The sequence below is a fragment of the Somniosus microcephalus genome, chromosome 29 (assembly GCF_052327205.1).
Source record: "Somniosus microcephalus isolate GS21.2 chromosome 29, FLI_Smic_1.0, whole genome shotgun sequence".
NCBI lineage: Eukaryota > Metazoa > Chordata > Chondrichthyes > Squaliformes > Somniosidae > Somniosus > Somniosus microcephalus.
This window is the reverse complement of record NC_141015.1, coordinates 23374846-23395314: the sequence shown is the minus strand read 5'-3', so window position 1 is coordinate 23395314 and position 20469 is coordinate 23374846. Positions and strand designations below refer to the sequence as shown.

Genomic DNA, 20469 nt, shown 5'->3' with positions numbered 1-20469 from the left:
AGTAGTGCAGTCCTGTCCATAGGTTCAAAGTAGCACACATATTACATACACAACATTCCTCCCTTCCTAGCTTTACAGTCATCTCCCCATTTAACATAACGTAATAACATATATACATATATAACTTCAGGTTTACATAACAGAATAACATAAATACATAGATAACTTCATGTCAAAAACAGATCACAGATTCAGTCTCTGCGGAAAACAGTTCACAGATTCAATCTCTGTGGTGTAGTCGGTTCACGTTGCTAGAGTGACTCATTCAATAGTCCTTCCATGGATTTAACAGTTTGAACTTCCGAACTGAATTGGCTCCGTTCGGAGGGACCACGTGTGTGATCTGGTAGAGGTGATAATGGTTCAGATGGGTCATCTTCTGTTTTTACTTTTCCTTTTCTGCTTCTTGGAGACTCTCTGGGCTCCATTGTCAGCTGCCACAGCTGCCAGCTGCATGCGCAGTTCCTCCTTCTCTTCCTCCTGTTTCCGTCGTAGAGCCAGCTTCTCCCGATGTTCCGTAGACTTTTGGTGCTCCTCCATGATTTCTGCACTTTGGGAGTCGAAGTTACAAGCTGGGCAGGACAGGACATCGTAATATTCGGTGTCGTCCTGAGCTAGACCAGTGAGAGGGTCGTCTATTTCCTCCATACCTAGCTGGACGTTAGCCAGCTCTTGTTCCAAATCCAGACATCTTTCCTGAAGAGACTTCTTCATGTGTACCTCTGCATCCAGCTTTTTCTGGGCTTTCAGCAAGTCGTTTACTAGTGACCTCATTTGTGATTTTAATACTTCAACTTCCTTTGGAGATTGATTGATCGGACTATGCAATCCCTCTACCGGAGCAGCTGTTTCAGCGGTCTGTTGTTCTACGTTGACGTGAGTCAGCGTACTTTTGGCATCCAAGGGCTGCTCTGTTGCAGTCATCTCAGTCTGTGTTGCCACCTCAGCTCTTCCAATAACCTTTGAGAGCTCCGAACCCCTTTCGTTTGAATATTGAAGTTCATGTTCAAGTTTTTCCCATTTCAGAGTCCTGTCCTTCAGCATATGCAGGAGTTGGCTGACCGTTAACTCCTCTGACATCAGACGTTTTGTGTGCTCCTGCTCCATTTTCTCCATCAGCTGCTTCTGTTGTCTTTCCAGATTCTCCAACTCTATATCAAAGAACTCTTTCGTTGCATTCAACTCTTGCTCAAAACGGCGAAGCATTTGTTCTAATTGCTGTTGTAGTTTGAAATGGAGTTGAGTTCGAGCCCGGTGTCCCTCAGAAATGGGCACATCAGTAGACTTGCCAGACTCAGAATCCACAGTTAAACTATGTTGTTGTTGCTCAGTGGAATTCTGTGCTGAAACTTTGTCTTTTGCACCTGAGTTGGGCTTACCATCATCCGTTCCAGAGTCTGGGCCGACTATCTTCACCGAGTTCTCACTCGTTATTGTTTGTAGGAAATGCCAGTCCATATTCATTTTCCTAATCCACTCCCGTCCTAGTAGTGGAGGACCTCCTTCAGATATCACATATAAGTCCATTATTTGACTGTCTTCGCCCTTGTGGGCCACTGCAACCTCTATTTTCCCGATGGGGTACACTCTTTGCCCCGTGTATGTTTTCAATATAATCCCCGTATCCTGTAGGGGAATATGTTGGAATAACTTTCCGTAATCTTTCTTATTTATGACCGTCAATGCCGATCCAGTGTCCAATTCCAGTTTTACTTGGACTCCTTCTATCTGAAGAGTGACCCAAATTGTCTGGAGGTCTGCACCCTTACCAGCGTTGAGTACTCTTAAGCTAGCCAGTTCATTACAGCTTAAGCTAGCCAGTTCATTACTGCTAGCGTCTGAATCGGACTCCTGTTCGGTCACCTTGTGTACCTTTGCGTATTTTCCTTGCGGTGACTTCTTGTTGCTGGTCTTCTTCCCTGACCTGCATACTCTAGCTATATGTCCAAGCCTACCACAAGTTCTACATTCTTGGTTTTTAAACCAACACTGGTTCTGATCATGCGTTGTCTTTCCACAACGATAACATTTGCCAGAACTCACACCCAATTTGTGTGCACTGAGCTCCGGTGACCGTAGCTGCATTACTGCCGTGCCTCTCGCTGCGGCTTCGTGTGCTGCTGCCATAGTGACCGCCTTCTCAAGCGTCAGCTCATTCTCCTCGAGCAGTCGCTTTTGTGTATCCTGTTTAAATAAACCACACACAAATTTGTCTCGTAGTGCATCTGTCAATCCCGTTCCAAACTGGCAATATTTCGCTAATTTACGCAATTCCAGCAAATATTCAGCATTGCTTTCATGCTGTAGCTGCCTTCTGTCGTAAAATTTAAATCGTTCCGCTAGCATCAGCGGCGTGGGGTTTAGATGATCTTTCAGGACAGTAACAATCTCATCGAACGTCTTATCCGCCGGTTCATCTGGTGATAACAGGTGTTTCAATTGCCCGTACGTCTTCGCACCCATTAAATTTAATAATGTTAGAGCTTTATCTTGGTCACGAATTTTATTGGCCTTACAATAATTTTTTACTCTTTCAACATATATGGCCCAATCTTCGAGGTCACTATCAAAGGTGCTAATATTCCCGTGTTTAGGCATTGTAGATTTGCAATTTCTCAGATTTTCTTTTCTTTACTTGTTATCAAAGATGGCGGCTTCCCGCTCTTGCCGTCGTCCTCCGCCCACAAAATGGCGGTTTTCCCGCGCTTGGCGGTCTTCACCCGTCCCCCGACGCCGTCTCCCTTCAGCCCTCGAGTGCGGCCCTTATCTTCGCCGCGATCGATAGCCCGCGCTGTGCACCGCGACTCTCGCACCTTGAGCTTCTGCAGCCGCCGCGCCTTTCAGTCCGAGTGCGGCTCTTATCTTTGGTCCCGATCGCTGGCCCGGCTGCGCCCCTCACTTCAAAGCGGCCCGGCCCTTATCTGCCGATCGCTATCGCCCTACCTCTCTCTCTTCCCCAGTCCTGTCTTTACTCCGGTTCACAAGCTGATGGAGGCTTCAGGGTCCTAATGCCTGTCTTTTCCAGTCGCTGGAAGGTGTCAGGATTTCTGCTGCCCTTCAGTTTTGAGTGGGGTGTTGAGGATTGAAACCTCTCTTCAACGTCCTGTCTTTGGACGAAGCCGCCTGGAATAACTGCCGCAGGGTAAGAGCCTGACTCGTCGCCAGTGTTAAGTATGTGTATTGTATTGAACAATTAACACAAAGACTTAAACGTATAACTCAAACAGGTCTTTACTGGTTGGAGGTAGGGACTATACATAGGTCTTTACTTCATGCCCACAGGCGGGAACTGAGGGGAATCAGTACCCACAGTACTATTTATACCCCTATGGCCAGGAGTGGTACTGCGTATCACTACGCCCAACAAGTAGTGCAGTCCTGTCCATAGGTTCAAAGTAGCACACATATTACATACACAACAACGTTAACTCTGTTTCTCTCTCCACAGATGCTGCCTGACCTGCTGAGTATTTCCAGCATTTTCTGTTTTTATTATAATAAAGTAACTGCAGGAGCCATCTTTTGGGTTACAAACACCAGATAAACACTAGTTTATTCGTCTTCCCAGCAAGAGGCCATTCAGTGTTAACGGTCGACACAGATTTAAATCATTAAAAGAAATGGAGATTCAATCAACAACAAATGTCATATCAGGGAAGCGTCTTCAGATTTAAAAGTACCAAGTAAACCTGGTTTAAGGATACAGGTAGACTATCCTTTATCCGAAAACCTCGGGACCAGCCGTGTTTCGGTTTTAGGAAAATTTCGGATTTCGGAAGGTGCGCGAAAACACTTCGGTTTTCAGAGTAATTCGGTTTGCGGGAGTGCGGATAAAGGATGCACTATCCCTTATCCGAAAGGGTGGGGGTCGGCGGGGGGTCGGGGTCGGCGGGGGGGTTGGGGTCGGCGGGGGTCGGGGTCGTGCGCACGACTTACGCTGAGCGATTTCGGTTTTCAGAAGTCATGCTTTGCGCCACTTTCGGCTTTCAGAGGTTTTCTGGTTTCGGATGTGCGGATAAAGGCTGGTACACTATCTCTTATCCGAAATGGGGCGGGGGTGGGGGTGGGGGTCGGCGGGGGTGGGGTTCGGCGGGGGGGTCGGGGTCGGGTTCGGCCGGGGGTTCGGGGGTGGGGGTCGGCGGGGGTCGGGGTCGTGCGCACGACTTACGCTGAGCGATTTCGGTTTTCAGAAGTCATGCTTTGCGCCACTTTCGGCTTTCAGAGGTTTTCTGGTTTCGGATGTGCGGATAAAGGCTGGTACACTTACGCTGAGCGATTTCGGTTTTCAGAAGTGTGGAAAAATGCTACACTATCCCTTATCCGGCTAGGCCTGTAAGTCGTGCGCCACTTTGGTCATGTCGTGCGCACGACTTACGCTGACCGAAAAAAACTTCGGTTTTTAGAGGGTTTCGGTTTTCGGAAGTCCGGTTAAAGGGTAGTCTACCTGTACAAGATAGAGTTTTGTTAGGCAAGGGTATTAAGGGTTACGGAACCAAGGCCGGTAGATATAGTTAAGATACAGATCAGCCATGATTTAACTGAATGGCAGAACAGGCTCCAGCAACTGAATGGCCTACTCCCGTTCCAATGTTCATAAGGAATTTAACCTTGGAAAAAGATGGTTTATACTTCACAGACAGGCCGTTCCAGTTGCCTGGTTCTATGAACTATCCAAGTGCCTTCCTCTCCATATAGGTAGATTACATTAGCAGTTCCTGTTAAGTCATTCTAATCAGTGATATTAGTGATATCCAAATAACTTATGGATTGAACAATATTGTCCTCAAAAAGAATCTAACAGAAATAGGGACCAAGTTCAACTGGCAGAATGTACTCAAGCACCAAAACACTGTGCTTTGGCCATGGGGAGATAAAGCTTAGATCCCCAGGAAACTGAGGTGTCAATCTCAGCCACACAATTGTCGGAGATACTGAGTAGATGTCCAGTGGCTTTCCATAGACAAAACTGGGTGGTTGCAGGTGGCCAACCCTAGATTGATGCCATGTGCTACCCAGCCGCTAGCTCAGACTCCGCTGGAGGAGGACTGGGAAATGGTTCAACTCTTCACAATGGTTGGAATGAAGGGATAATGGGGAGAACATGGCAAAGCTATGTTTAAATGATGTACTATGCCAGTCTGCAGAAGATATTTTGTCTATACAGGAGCACGCACTTTAGCATTAATGTAAAGCTGAAGCTGTTTTGCACGAACACTGAATGGGGTGTGAAGGCCCGAATTAACACTAAAGTGTAGTGGAGTGAGAATCCCTTCTCCAGAGAATCTCATTCTGCCTCAGTCCAGTACAAGGTCAGGCTCTGACACATGATTCACTTACACCAGTGTTATAGTGCAAGTTAACTTGTGGAGTGCGAATATACTATTAGATTCGAAAGGTGTTAAGATATTAGAGTCATGGGGCTGGATTTTCATTGAGGAGGCGTGTAGGAGGCGGGACTACAACTTTCAGGGTTGTAGTCCTGCCTCCATCAAGATGCAGCCAATCCACACGATTTTCATTTGATTGATCTTGTTAAGCCCGCCCAGTGGGCTCAGCAGGCCAATTAAGGGCCACCCAGCAACAGGTGACATCACAGATTGACATTTCATCTGTCAAAAGCTTTTGACAGATGAAATATCAGCGTTTCACAGCTGTTTGAAGCTGTCAAACACTGACAATCTGTACTCCAAGTTAATTCCTTCCTCTCAGGATGATTTAGAGATCTCTCCGGAACAGAAAGCTGAATGCTGCAACATTTGACAGCTCGCGGCCATTCTGCTTTCTGTGCCGGTAAGATGAGGGACTCCCGAGACCTGAAGGAAGGAAGGCTGTAAAGGTATGTAAAACTTCTTTAAACACTTTACACACACCAAACACACTTACCTCTGCACTCATGCACCCATCACTCACCTGAACACCGGACATCTCGACCCCTCCAAGCCCTTCAGCCCGACAGTCCGCCTCACTAACTTGGCGTGGTTTGGAGCCGTCGGGAATCCCACACTTCAGCAATAAAAATAGGGATTAGGCTAAAAACTGCCTGTTAACTACCTGTTAACAGGCAGTTAATTGGCACTAAACCCCTTCCCGCCTCGGGGAGGCGGGTCCCAGCACAAGTCGGGTATCCGCCTCCTTTGAAACAGGCATGGAGGCGGGATGGGGGCAGGATGGGTTCATGCCCCCCGATTTCGAGATTTTAACCCCCCCACACGCCTCCAATCCCGCCTCCATGGCCCAATGAAAATCCTGCCCACAGAGTCATAGAAAAAGGCCCTTCGGCCCATCGTGTCCACGCCGGCCATCAAGCCCTGTCTATTCTAATCCCATTTTCCAGCACTTGGTCCATAGCCTTGTGTGCTATGGCGTTTCAAGTGCTCATCTAAATGCTTCTTGAATGTTGCGAGGGTTCCTGCCTCTACCACCCTTTCAGGCAGCGAGTTCCAGATTCCAACCACCCTCTAGGTGAAAAAGTTTTTCCTCAAATCCCCTCTAAACCTCCTGGCCCTTACCTTGAAACTATGCCCCCTGGTTATTGACTCCTCTACTAAGGGGAAAAGTTCCTTTCTATCTATCCTATCTATGTCCCTCATAATTTTACACCTCAATCAGGTCCCCCCTCAGCCTTCTCTGCTCTAAGGAAAACAACCCCAGCCTGTCCAGTCCTCTTCATAGCTGAAGTGCTCCAGCCCAGGTAACATCCTGGTGAATCTCCTCTGCACCCTCTCCAATGCAATCACATGCTTCCTATAGTATGGCGACCAGAACTGCACACAGTATTCCAGCTGTGGCCTAACTAGCGTTTTGTACAGCTCCATCATAACCTCCCTGCTCTTATATTCTATGCCTCGGCTAATGAAGGCAAGTATTCTAGGTGTGAGAAATTGGAGCTTAACTTGTTATGTTGAAACAGCAATAAAAGACTTGGGTAATACAACAGAAAATGCTGAAAATTCTCAGCCATTCAGTCAGCATCGGCAAGAGTAAGATAGGTTAACATTTCAGGTATGAGCCTTCATTAGAACTGGGCTCACACTCAAAAGGCTAGCTTGTCTTTTCTCTTTCAAATGCTGACTGACCTGTTGTACATTTCTAAAATTGTATATATTTCCAACATTTGAGGTTATTTTTATCTCTTCTATAAACCCTGGATGATATAGGCAGCTGTAGAAAAATTTAAATATTTCTGGAGTTCAATTTGAAGCATTTTCAAAATGTTTGAATGGAATGACAAAATCCATAAAAATACATCAGAACGAAGATGCTAAACTGTATTGACAGGACATACCATGTGACAGAGTGATCCAGCCGTAGGAAAACCAGCAGCAGCCAAGCCCTGAAGAAACTCTGGTGACCTCCACAAAGGTTCATTCGGGATCATGTAGTAGACCATGCAAAAGAACTGCATCACGCTGCCGGGGTAAGTGACCTCCCACGAGCCATCAGTGCCTGAGATAGGCTAAGAAGAGCAGCAATACGATTATTGATCAATTGTAACCTGGCTGTGTTACGTGAAGTTAAAGCTGTTGTGACAATCAGCTGTAAGCACCTTGGGACATTTCACGACATTAAAGGCGCTATATAAATGCAAGTCCTTGCTGTTGTTGTTCTATAGGTGCCTGTCAATATCGCGACAATTCTGATGTAATGAGGAGTGACCTCTGCAGTGAAAGAGCAGGAGAGGGTGTAGGGAAGAGAAACGAGAAAGATGCAAAGGGGATGAGCAGTGAGGACAAGTTAGAGATGTTCAAGTTCGACAGTCGAGAGAGAAGGTTAAGGGAGGACCTCATTGAGGGAGAGAAAATATTAAATGGTTCATAGATAAGGGAAACCCAGAATATTACTTTAATGTAAGTCAGATCAGTAGGACCAGAGGACATAGATTCAAATGAGTGAAATCTAAATTTAAAACAGAAATAAGGACAATCTTCTTTACAGACAAATGCTTAGAATAACCTTCCAAGCAAAGCATTAGGAATAGAAACATTAGGAGTATTCAAAATTCAAATGTTAGACCTGGGGCAGTTTTGAGTGTTGGACGAACAAGCTTCGATGAGCTGAAAGACCTTCTCTCATCATGTAATAACATTGATTGGACTTGTTATGCTGAGTCAGCTGTAGTGAGTAGAACATCTACCATATTGCTGAAGATCAGCACGCGCGAGAAGTGATGGAATGGGTCGTAGCTGGGAAAAGACCACATTTTGGTCAAAGTTGAGATGCCTGTAATCTATATGGGAAGATCTGAATGGCAGAGCGACACTGAACTGACAGCTACAAGAGTCAATAGAGGAGAGAGCATGATATAAAGGTCTGGTGTCATGAACAGCCAGTTATGTTGGTTGACTGACTGCCAAGTGTAAGAATGACCATTGCTGTCTAATACAGAGTCAACTTCAAAATTATTCTTACATGTCTTCAAATCTAACAGTTAATGCTTCAGCAATTACCTGGGAAAAAGGCAATTAAATAACTCTCAACACCATAAGAAAGGCATTCTGGATTGATTAATAATAGAAAGGCTGCAATTATCATCCGTAAGAATGAAAAACTATTGCTGCAAACAGCCTGGGCAGTGTAAGAAAGCCCCACAAAGACATTACCAGCTGACCTGTTTACATGCCAATAAAATTCACCAATTTGTGTTATCTATGAAACTATTAGGATATTGTACACACCTCCTAACGATTCATCCTGCAATCAACAGAGCACCGACTACAAATGTTACCAAGCACTGAGCACTAATCACGCTTTAACATTATTTAAACCCTCGGCGATAAATGTTCCTCCAGGAGATTCCCAACAATCAAGCAGCGATTCGCAATCTTTCACGGAATCAGCATTTTGCCGTGAAATATCTGAAGCATTGCTTAGTCATGGAGTTAAATGGTTTCGGAAGCTCCATGACTGGCTATAAAAACTAATATTTGGGAGTCTGTAGAAGATTTTTAATATGGCAACCAAACACCCATGAAGAGAGATTAAATCTGCTTCACAAGACTATGGGGAGTATTACACTACCTTCCACGCTTGTAAAAACCCCACTAAAATTGAGCATAAATTACTTTCCAAATAAATAAGTTCATCATGATTATGGCTTCTGCCTCTTGCTTAACTGATACCCGTGGAATCCCATTTTTATCCGACTGCTGGGGTTGATGTTCAGAAATCACTCATGACTTGCTTATTCACAAGTGCCTCTCCTCATGCATGGGATAAAAATACTGATCCTTTGATCCACTGAGTGTCTACATATTCAGCAGCTAATGAACATCAGTTTATGCTAACTCTGCCCTGGCAGAGAATCTCCAGTATAGCCACATATCAATCCTCGGGAGAACATTCTGAAAATCATTTGTACACACAAGAAGTTATTTAAATAAAGTATGAGGAACAAACTGCTTTGAAGTCCTCGGCCTTTTACACTGCTCCAATGAAACTCAATGTAAGCTCGAGGAACAGGACCTCATCTTTCGATTTGGCACTTTACAGCCTTCTGGACTCAACATTGAGTTCGACAATTTCAGACCATAACCTCTGCCCCTATTTTTTCAGATGGCAGCTATTGATGATTCTGCCATTCCCATTTACACCTCCACTAGACCCATCTTTTGTTTATTTACTTGTCCCACTACCACCCCCTTTTGCCTTGCACCATCATCCTTTTGTCATTTAATCTCTCCTGCCCTCCACTCTACCATAGACCTTCCCTTTTGTTCTTTCCTACCCTCCTACATTTCCCTGCCTCTGTACTTGCTTAAAACCTGTTACATCTCTAACCTTCTCCGGTTCTAACGAAAGGTCATCGACCTGAAACGTTAACTCTGTTTCTCTCTCCACAGATGCTGCCTGATCGGCTGAATATTTCCAGCATTTTTTGTTTTTATTACTTTGTAGGAGCCTGAGGTCTATAGTCACTTCTTTGAGGTAAATGATTCAAATTTGTAAAGCTCGCATCTATCAGAAGATGTTAGGACTGTAAATTGGACATTATTATTGCCATAGAGAGCTGCCTTTCAGAAGAGCACTTCTGGTTTCCCAAGGAGGAATATTCACGCTCTAAGAAGTGAAACTATAAGTGAACAGAGCTATATATTCATCTGACTTCAGGCCAATCTATTTGGTAAAAATAGCATCAGATTTAGCTTGCGAAACTGTGCTTCTAATCACAATTTTGGATCATTCATGTTAACACTCAATACCCTAAGTATACCCTGAGAAAGAACAGCAACAATGAAATGAAGCTTCCTAGAAACAGATTTGGAAGGACTTGGAATACGATAGTAGAGGGAAGGCCTGAAAAAGCATGTGCTGCGAAGAGAAAGATCAAACTATAATCCAACCATAAACTATAATCTTTGTCTTTCTATCACTGCTAATAAACAGATTTGTCGAAATGCTGTTTCTCTAAAAATGACTGCGTCAGTTTAAAATAATCAAACTAGTTGGTCACAAATAACTTTCTGAACATGGAATCTGGGTTTATAAATGTTTAAATGTTATACATTGGAGGTGACAATCTTCCAGAAATTGCCAGTCATTAGCCAGCCTGTGGGTCTAGTGGTTAAAGACACTGCCCAACGTAGTACAGGAAACTTTCTGGTATCCGGCACGGACAGGTCCGACGTGGTGCCGGTTCATCAACAATTCCGGATAACCGAACGCTATAGTAAAAGATAAGGAGCTCAGAGCTCCGTATAAAGCAACAAACCCTGTTGTTTAGCAACAGCTTCAAAACAATCGGCACAAGTTGCAAGCGTCTCTGTAGCTTAGCAACAGCTTCAGCTACACCCTTGCACAGCTACAAATGGAGTAAAAAAAGTTACCTGAGCCGACTGCTGAATTTTGCCGGTGGATAGAGCGTTCCGGTTATTTAGGGGCCGGTTAATCGAAAGTTTCCTGTACTCAACCATACAAAGCAGAAGGTTTAGGTTCGAGGCCCTGTCTATGCAGAGTTGGCCGATCTCAGTTGGGCAGCATGAAAGTTAGACCCAGCACTCCCGGAATAGGGAGTGCAAAATGCCGCCAGTGTTCCTGCCTCTGATCGCTATAGAGTGACTCCTTCTGATAGGTGTTCGGGTGTGGAGTTGGGTGAGAAGAGTGAACTAAAACTCACTGTCCAGGCTCAGATATAAAGAATGGTTACTTGAGCAACAGAACAGTAACTCAGCAAGTCACTACCACCTGCCAACTTTTACCCATATTCTACTCTATCCATTTGTTAAGTCTTCTGAAACAGTACTTCACAATGATTATACTGCACTGTACTGGAACATCACTCAGAAACCTTCAATACTTCGCTTTTAGGGAGCTACTGCACATCAAGTCTCTGAGAAACCCCACAAGAAAGATATTTAAGTATAAATGTAGCTACTCATGGTTTGATTGCACTTTTTGCTGAACGCGGTTACATTTCAGTAATTTACCAATAATGACAGCGATGACGTAAGACACTGAGGACTTGGGAGTAAATTTACGAGACAGCACTGCTGGTGAGGAGCCTCTGGGGCCACCAATTGGAAAGGTGGGCACAGGCTGCTCATCATCTTTCTCCCTTGTATGCCGGAGTTTGCTGTTTAACAACAAGATTTATATAAGATGGCGGAAACCCCTACCCTGTTCCTACGGCACTCTGCTAGTTATGGGGCTTAGCTTGTGCTTTACAGCCCACTATTTAAAGCATGTTTGAACATCTAGTGTATTGTCTCACCTTGCTCAATATAGCTCTCACCATCTCCAGCAGAACCAACGCGGCTTCAGTGCACAATCTGTTTGGGATTTTTACGGGTTTTTCATTCGGATTTGGTCTCACTTGTTCCAGAAGCCAAGTAATCATCATGTCAAGGTCCAACTAGGAAAACAATTCGCTTTATAAACCCATTCTTTGTTCAGTTACCAAAAGCATACCATCATTTGTAAACCAACATATTTAACATTCCACCTTCCCTGTACTATAGAACAGTTGACTTATTTTTTATTACAGCCCTATTAAATTCCACCTGTCGGGGACAAAGCAAAGCCACTAAGTTAAAGGCAGTTATGGCATAAAGGAGGTCTTTCTTTGTGTTTTTCCCACACTTCTCACTCAATTGGATTAACATCTCATTGCATTTTTATTATTATGGTATATATTTTAACAGGGCTTTGACCTGAAATATCCTTTTTTTTACATCTGTCAACCAGACAGATTAACAAAATTAAGGATCCAATCCAAATCCTTCAGAAATGTAGAGTTAAGAGTTAGCATACCTTATTTACATTAACATTGGTGTTGTATATACTGTAAGTTACCACTAATCGCATCTCATATTCGTGAAACCATTTCATAAGAACATAAGAAATAAGAGCAGGAGTAGGCCTTAACGGCCCCTCGAGCCTGCTCCGCCATTCAATAAGATCATGGCTGATCATCGACCTCAACTCCACTTTCCCGCCCGATCTCCATATCCCTTGATTCCCCTAGAGTGCAAAAATCTATCGATCTCTGCCTTGAATATACTCAACGACTGAGCATCCACAGCCCTCTGGGGCAGAGAATTCCAAAGATTCACAACCCTCTGAGTGAAGACATTCCTCCTCATCTCGGTCTTAAATGGGCTACCCCTTATCCTGAGAATGTGCCCCCTAGTTCTAGACACTCCAGCCAGGGGAAACAACCTCTCAGCATCTACCCTGTCAATCCCCTTCAGAATCTTGTATGTTTCAATGAGATCACCTCTCATTCTTCTAAACTCCAGAGAGTATCGGCCCAATCTCTCATCATAGGACAGCCCTCTTATCCCAGGAATGCCATATCAAACTGCTTTATAATATAATTTCAGCAGTCCCATTTTCTCTCTACAGCTATTGATGTGATGGGGGCAGTGTTGCTATAAGATTGTACAATGCTACACATCAGCAATTAACTGTCCCGGTGATTTCACCTTTATCAGATTTTTTTTATTCTGCACATACCAACTACATAATAATGTGCACGCCACTGCAAAACGTATAAATGCGCCTTGTTACACCCTGCTATGAATCGCATGTTCGTGCTCTGCTTTGTGCACATCATATTCAGTAATTATACTCTGTCACTAATCGCAGTGCTGCACTACTTCTAGCTGTCACACGCTGATCTTACACCTGATTACTAGCACGGATCCCCTTTCATAGAATCATAGAAAGTTACAGCACGGAAGGAGGCCATTTCGGCCCATCGTGTCCGCGCCGGCCAACAAAGAGCTATCCAGCCTAATCCCACTTCCCAGCTCTTGGTCCGTAGCCCTGCAGGTTACAGCATCCCAAGTGCACATCCAAGTACTTTTGAAATGTGGTTAGGGTTCCTGCCTCTACCACCCTTTCAGGCAGTGAGTTCCAGACCCCCACAACCCTCTGGGTGAAGAAATTTCCCCTCAAATCCCCTCTAAACCTTCTACCAATTATTTTAAATCTGTGCCCCTTGGTTTTTGACCCCTCTGCTAAGGGAAATAGGTCCTTTCTATCCACTTAATCTTTGCCCCTCATAATTTTATACAACTCAATAAGGTCTCCCCTCAGCCTCCTCTGTTCCAAGGAAAACAGACCCAGCCTATCCAGTCTTTCCTCCTAGCTAAGATTCTCTACCCCCAGCAACATCCTTGTAAATCTCCTCTGTACCCTCTCCAGTGCAATCACATCTTTCCTGTAATGTGGTGACCAGAACTACACGCAGTACTCTAGCTGAGGCCTAACTAGTGTTTTATACAGTTGAAGCATAACCCCCCTGCTCTTGTATTCTATGCCACAGCTAATAAAGGCAAGCATTCCGTATGCCTTCCCAACCACCTTATCTACCTAGCCTGCTACCTTCAGGGATCTGTGGACCTGCACTCCAAGGTCCCTTTGTTCCTCTACACTACTCAGTGTCCTACCATTTAATGTGTATTCCCTTTCCTTGTTAGCCCTTGCCAAATGCATTACCTCACACTTCTCCGGATTGAATTCCATTTGCCACTGTTCTGCCCACCTCTCCTCACACCCTGTCCCTCAACTGCGCTGGCGAGGTTGTTCTGGTTGTGCAGACTGGCTGCTCAGGCTTCCTCTGAAATCTCTTGCACCGTTGCGCCTGCTGCATGGCATGTTGCTGTGGTGATAATCCAGGTTTTGGAGGAGGCCGGAGTATCTGGCAGGTGTGGTCGGTGCAACAGAAACCGGACAACTAAGGAGTGTTGCAATGAGGAGGTAGGACTCACTCCAGCCGTTAGGCAGCAGCAGGGGTCATAGAGTCATAGGCCTAGAAATTCGGTGGCGCCCCATTTGGGGCGCCAAGCTCACCTGGGCGCCGGAATTACCGCTCCAGACGGAGCCGCTTGCGCCAGCCCGATATTCAGTTTCAGCGCTCCAAACGGAAGCGGGGCGCTGCTCGAGGCACCCCACATCTGTTTGGGGCGCTGCAACTGAATATCGCAGCGCAACGTGCCGCAGCGCCACACGCTGCGGCATGGCGCGCTGCAGTACTGCAGGCCTTCCTCCCCTTCTTAAAGGGGAGGGGCCTGCACCAGCACGATCGGAGATTGCAAGTGCCGGCAAAAGAGCCCGGCACCGAGGAGAAGTGCCGGACTCTTGGGACACAGCCGGCACTGCCTGGGGGGGGGGGTGCTCAGGAGGCCGGGGACGGTGGCGCGAGGAGATGCTGGCAGGCGGCCAGCAAAAAAAATGGCCGCCCCGCACCGCCCCTTTAATTAGCGCCACTACCGCCGCAGGTAGGCCCCCCTGAACTGGTCACAAATTGCGACCGGTGTTACAGCGGGGGGCGCGACCAAATATCGCGATCGGGGCGGTAGCGGGGCACTGCGCACACCGATGACATCATCAGTGGTGGCGCAGCGCTACAGGCTAACGCCGCCATTAGCGCCCACCTGAATTTCACGGGAGGCGTGGCCAATGGTGCTAAAGCCGCTAAGTGCCCTCTTTGGGCGCTAACTGGTGGCGCAGCCCACCGAATTTCTAGGCCATAGAGCTATACAGCACAGAAAGAGGCCTTTCAGCCCATCGTGTCTGCGCCGGCCATCAAGCCCTATCTTCTAATCCCATTTTCCAGCACTTGGTCCGTAGCCTTGTATGCTATGGCGTTTCAAGTACTCATCTAAATGCTTCTTGAATGTTGTGAGGGTTCCTGCCTCTACCATCCTTTCAGGCAGTGAGTTCCAGATTCCAACCACGCTCTGGGTGAAAAAGTTTTTCCTCAAATCCCCTCTAAACCTCCTGGCCCTTACCTTGAAACTATGCCCCCTGGTTATTGACCCCTCTACTAAGGGGAAAAGTTCCTTTCTATCTACCCTATCTATGCCCCTCATAATTGTGTGCACCTCAATCAAGTCCCCCCTCAGCCTTCTCTGCTCTAAGGAAAACAACCCCAGCCTGTCCAGTCTCTCTTCATAGGGCTTCACTTGGCCAGTGCTGGGACTAGAGTCCTGGTGGATCATATAACTAGGGCTGTAGAGAGGGCTTTAAACTAACTAGTGGGGGGGAGGTTCCTAGAGAGCAAATAATAAAAATGACAACAGAGAAGGTCATAGACTTAGGTAGCAGTGGGGAAATTAAAAACCAGAGCGTGTCAGGAAGGGGCAGAAGGTATGGAGTAAAAGGGAAAGTAATAAAAAGGGCAAAAGCAGGAACTAAATGTCACAAAACATCTTTGAATGTTCTCTATCTGAATGCACGTAGCATTCGTAACAAAATAGACGAGTTAATGGCACAAATAACTACATATGGGTATGATCTTGTGGCCATTACAGAAACATGGCTGCAGGGTGACAATGCCTGGGAATTAAACATACCAGGTTATTTAACGATCAGGAAGGACAGGCAGGAAGGAAGGGGAGGTGGGGTGGCTATGTTAATAAAGGAAGGAATCACTGTAATACAGAGAAATGATATTGGGTCAAAAGATCAGGATAATGAAACAGTTTGGGTGGAGGTAAGGAATAATAAGGGGAAAAAAACACTCGTGGGCGTAGTCTATAGGCCTCCGAACAGTGGCAGCTCTGTTGGACAGAGTATCAATCAGGAAATAGTTGAGGCTTGTAATAAGGGAACATCTATAAATATGGGGGATTTTAACTATCATATTAATTGGACAAATCAAATTGGGCAGGGCTGCCTTGAGGATGAGTTCATTGAGTGTATTAGGGATGGGTTTCTTGAGCAGTATGTAACTGAACCGACCAGGGGGCAAGCAACCTTAGATCTGGTCCTGTGTAACGAGACAGGATTAATTAAAAATGTCCTAGTAAAGGATCCCCTTGGAATGAGTGACCATAACATGGTTGAATTCCATATTCAATTAGAGGGTGAGAAGGTTGGATCTCAAACAAGCGTGCTAAGCTTGAATAAAGGAGACTATGAAGGTATGAGAGCAGAATTGAGTAGAGTGGATTGGGAAAATAGGTTAAAGGGTAAGACGATACATGATCAGTGGTGTACATTTAAGGAGTTATTTTACAACTTCCAAAAAATATATATTCCACTGAGAAGAAAAGGGTGTAAAAGAAAAGACAGCCATCCGTGGCTAAGTAAAGAAATTAAGGATAGTATTCGACTAAAAACAAGGGCATATAAGGTAGCCAAATCTAGTGGGAGGATAGAGGATTGGGAAAACTTTAAAAGACAGCAAAAAATAACAAAAAGATTGATTAAGAAAGGGAAGATAGATTATGAAAGTAAATTAGCAAAAAATATAAAAACAGATAGTAAGAGTTTTTATAGTTATATAAAAAGAAAAAGGGTGGCTAAAGTAAATGTTGGTCCCTTAGAGGATGAGACCAGGAAATTAATGGTGGGAAATATGGAGATGGCAAAAACACTGAATGAATATTTTACATCAGTCTTTACAGTAGAAGACACTAAGAATATCCCAACACTGGACAAACAGGGGGCTATGGGGGGGAGGAGCTAAACACGATCAAAATCACTAAGGAAGTGGTACTCGGTAAAATAATGGGACTCAAGGCGGATAAATCACCTGGACCTGATGGCTTACATCCTAGGGTCTTGAAGGAAGTGGCAGTAGGGATTGTGGATGCATTGGTAATAATTTTCCAAAACTCCCTGGACTCGGCAAAGGTCCCGGCAGACTGGAAAACTGCTAATGTAACACCCTTATTTAAAAAGGGCAGTAGACAGAAGGCTGGAAACTATAGACCGGTTAGCCTAACATCTGTGGTAGGTAAAATTTTGGAGTCCATTATTAAGGAGACAGTAACAGGACATTTGGATAATCATAATTTAATAGGACAAAGCCAGCATGGTTTTATGAAGGGGAAGCCATGTTTGACAAATTTGCTGGAGTTCTTTGAGGAAGTAACATATAGGGTGGATAAAGGGGAACCAGTGGACGTAGTGTATTTAGACTTCCAAAAGGCATTTGACAAGGTGCCACACAAAAGATTATTGCTTAAGATAAAAAATCACGGGATTGGGGGTAATATTCTGGCATGGATAGAGGATTGGCTATCTAACAGAAGGCAGAGAGTTGGGATAAATGGTTAATTCTCAGACTGGCAATCAGTAACTAGTGGTGTTCCGCAGGGGTCAGTGCTGGGTCCCCAACTCTTTACAATCTATATTAACGATTTGGAGGAGGGGACCGAGTGTAACATATCAAAGTTTGCAGATGGTACTAAGATGGGAGGGAAAGTAGTGAGTGAGGAGGACATAAAAAACCTGCAAGGGGACATAGACAGGCTAAGTAAGTGGGCAGAGATTTGGCAGATGGAATACAATACTGGAAAGTGTGAGGTTATACACTTTGGCAGGAAAAACCGTAGAGCAAGTTATTATCTTAATGGCAAGGAACTGGAAAGTACTGAAGTACAAAGGGATCTGGGGGTCCTGGTGCACGAAACTCAAAAGGTTAGTATGCAGGTGCAGCAAGTGATTAAGAAGGCCAATGGAATGTTGGCTTTCATTGCTAGGGGGATAGAATATAAAAATAGGGAGGTATTGCTTCAGTTGTACAAGGTATTGGTGAGACCGCACCTGGAATACTGCGTACAGTTTTGGTGTCCACACTTAAGAAAGGACATACTTGCTCTCGAGTCAGTACAAAGAAGGTTCACTCGGTTAATCCCGGGGATGAGGGGATGGACATATGAGGAGAGGGTGAGTAGATTGGGACTCTACTCATTGGAGTTCAGAAGAATGAGAGGCGATCTTATTGAAACATATAAGATTGTGAAGGGGTTGGATCGGGTGGCTGCGGGGAGGATGTTCCCGATGATGGGTGAAACTAGAACTAGGGGGCATAGTCTTAGAATAAGGGGCTGCTCTTTCAAAACTGAGATGAGGAGGAACTACTTCACTCAGAGGGCGGTAGGTCCATGGAATATGCTGCCCCAAAAAGCTGTAGAAGCTACATCATTACATAAATTTAAAACAGAAATAGACAGTTTCCTAGAAGTAAAGGGAATTAAGGGTTATGGGGAGCAGGCAGGAATTTCGACATGAGTCTAGGTTCGGATCGGTCATGGCCCTGTGGGTAGTGGAGCGGGCCCAGGGGCCGTGTAGCCTGATCCTGCTCCTATTTCGTGTGTCTAATTCTGTTAGATTCAGGAGATGGTTCTGTGATAGTGGATTGGCGGTTAGGATCAGATCAGCCATGATCTTATTGAATGGCGGAGCAGGCTCGAGGGGCCGATTGGCCTACTCCTGCTCCTATTTCTTATGTTCTTATGTTCTTATGTTCTTATAGCTGAAGTGCTCCAGCCCAGGTAACATCCTGGTGAATCTCCTCTGCACCCTCTCCAATGCAATCACATCCTTCTTATAGTGTGGCGACCAGAACTGCACACAGTATTCCAGGGTGACAGACACTAATATGCTCATCCCTGGCAGTGGCAGACAAGTGCAAATAGCTGCATTGACTGTTACATTGGAGCTAATATAACGTTACTCCACTGGCATAACACCATTTCAGATGGGCCTGGTGGAAGCAAGGCATTCAGGAGCAGTGAGGTCATGCCTCTATCTGCACAGTAGTACACGAATGCCTCACAAAAATCTTAGTATATTGGGCTATAAAGGTTTGCTTGTAACACTTGATCCCTTCAGTGTAAATATAATGGAGTTTTATGAATCCACCAAGCAGTTAAAGGGTATAATTCATTCACAAATTCCATCAGCACTTGAGATCTGCTCTCGTGGCTTGTGGTACTGTCACAGTCCTTTGACGGAATGCCAGCCCTGTCGCTCGCTCGTTGAACATGTAATATTAGGCATTCTCTGTTAAAAAAAATAAGTTTAGCTGACAGTAAGCAGTAAAAATGAACTGCAGAAAGATTGACATTTTTCTGAAATCCCCCATGAAATAGCCTTTATTTCCCAGCTATATAGCATGGAGGAAATTACTCATTTATTCCACATTCAACTTTGGTTCAGTGTTGGACCTTCACCTCTGAACCAGTAGGTCATGGATTCAAGTCCCACTCCAGAGACTTGAGCACATAATCTAGGCTGGCACTCCAGTACGGTGCTGAGGGAGTGCTGCACTGTCGGAAGTGCCATCTTCCAGATGAGACATTAAACCAATGTTCGCCTGCTCGGGTGGATGTATAAGATCTCATGGCTCTTTCGAAGAAGAGCAGAGGAATCCTGGCCAACATTTATCCCTCAACAAACATCACTGAAACAGATGATCTGGTCATTTATCTCATTGCTGTTTGTGGGAGCTTGCTGTGTGCAAATTGGCTGCTGCATTTCCCAGCATTACAACAGTGACCACGCTTCAAAAGTACTTCATTGGCTGTGAAGTGCTTTGGATGCCTTAAGGTCGTGAATACATAAATTAAAGTTCATGTGTTCTTTCTTTTTTCCAAAGTTATGCTGATAATTTAGGTCCCAGCGACTATATTAAATACTTAAAGTAAGTCAACCTTCCGATAATGGCAACAACAACAACAAAAACTGCAACGTACATCTTCTATAATTAGGGATACATTACCTTAGAGTCCTCTGGCATCTCAGTAAGCGGCTTCTGTAAGACCAAAGCAGCCAGGAGCAGGTAGAGCTGAGGTAGGGCGATGTGATGGTTCAAGAACATTTGCATCATTCCAAATCCAGGAATTAAACACGAGGTCTGGATGCAGGCTTGGGTTCGAGACTTGATATTGTCTGCAACCAAATGACAAGAATTTGTTTTGGTATTATGGAAAGATTTTTTTGAAAGTGCTGCATGGCATTTTTGATCCTTTCGGTTTGCTTTTACACATGACGTGGCATTTACAGGAAAGCATCAATTTAATGCTGTGTTAATGTTATCCCTATCATCCGATCACCAATGCTATGTAGACTAGCTCTCCGACCAGTTGCACCAATCTGACCTTGTCAGGACTGTGCTTGTCCCTAATTTCTAACTTTAACCCTCGCCGGAGAGGTTTACAATGAAAAACCTTCTGGAGCGAGCGCAAGTGTAAAGTCACAGAAGTTATCCAAGTGTCTAAAACAGCGCAGACG

At 45.0% G+C, this 20469-nt stretch overlaps 1 protein-coding gene across 2 annotated transcripts in view; it reads right to left on the bottom strand.

The window, feature by feature from the left end:
• wdfy4 (WDFY family member 4) overlaps nucleotides 1-20469 on the bottom strand; it is a 351018-nt gene that overhangs the window by 229262 nt on the left and 101287 nt on the right. For both annotated transcript variants that reach the window (XM_085970369.1, XM_085970368.1), the window contains 3 exons: nucleotides 19958-20127; nucleotides 11708-11848; nucleotides 7286-7456 (listed from right to left, as the gene is read on the bottom strand). In XM_085970369.1, coding sequence (XP_085826495.1) covers nucleotides 7286-7456; nucleotides 11708-11848; nucleotides 19958-20127 — 482 coding nt within the window. The remainder of the gene's footprint in view (nucleotides 1-7285; nucleotides 7457-11707; nucleotides 11849-19957; nucleotides 20128-20469) is intronic.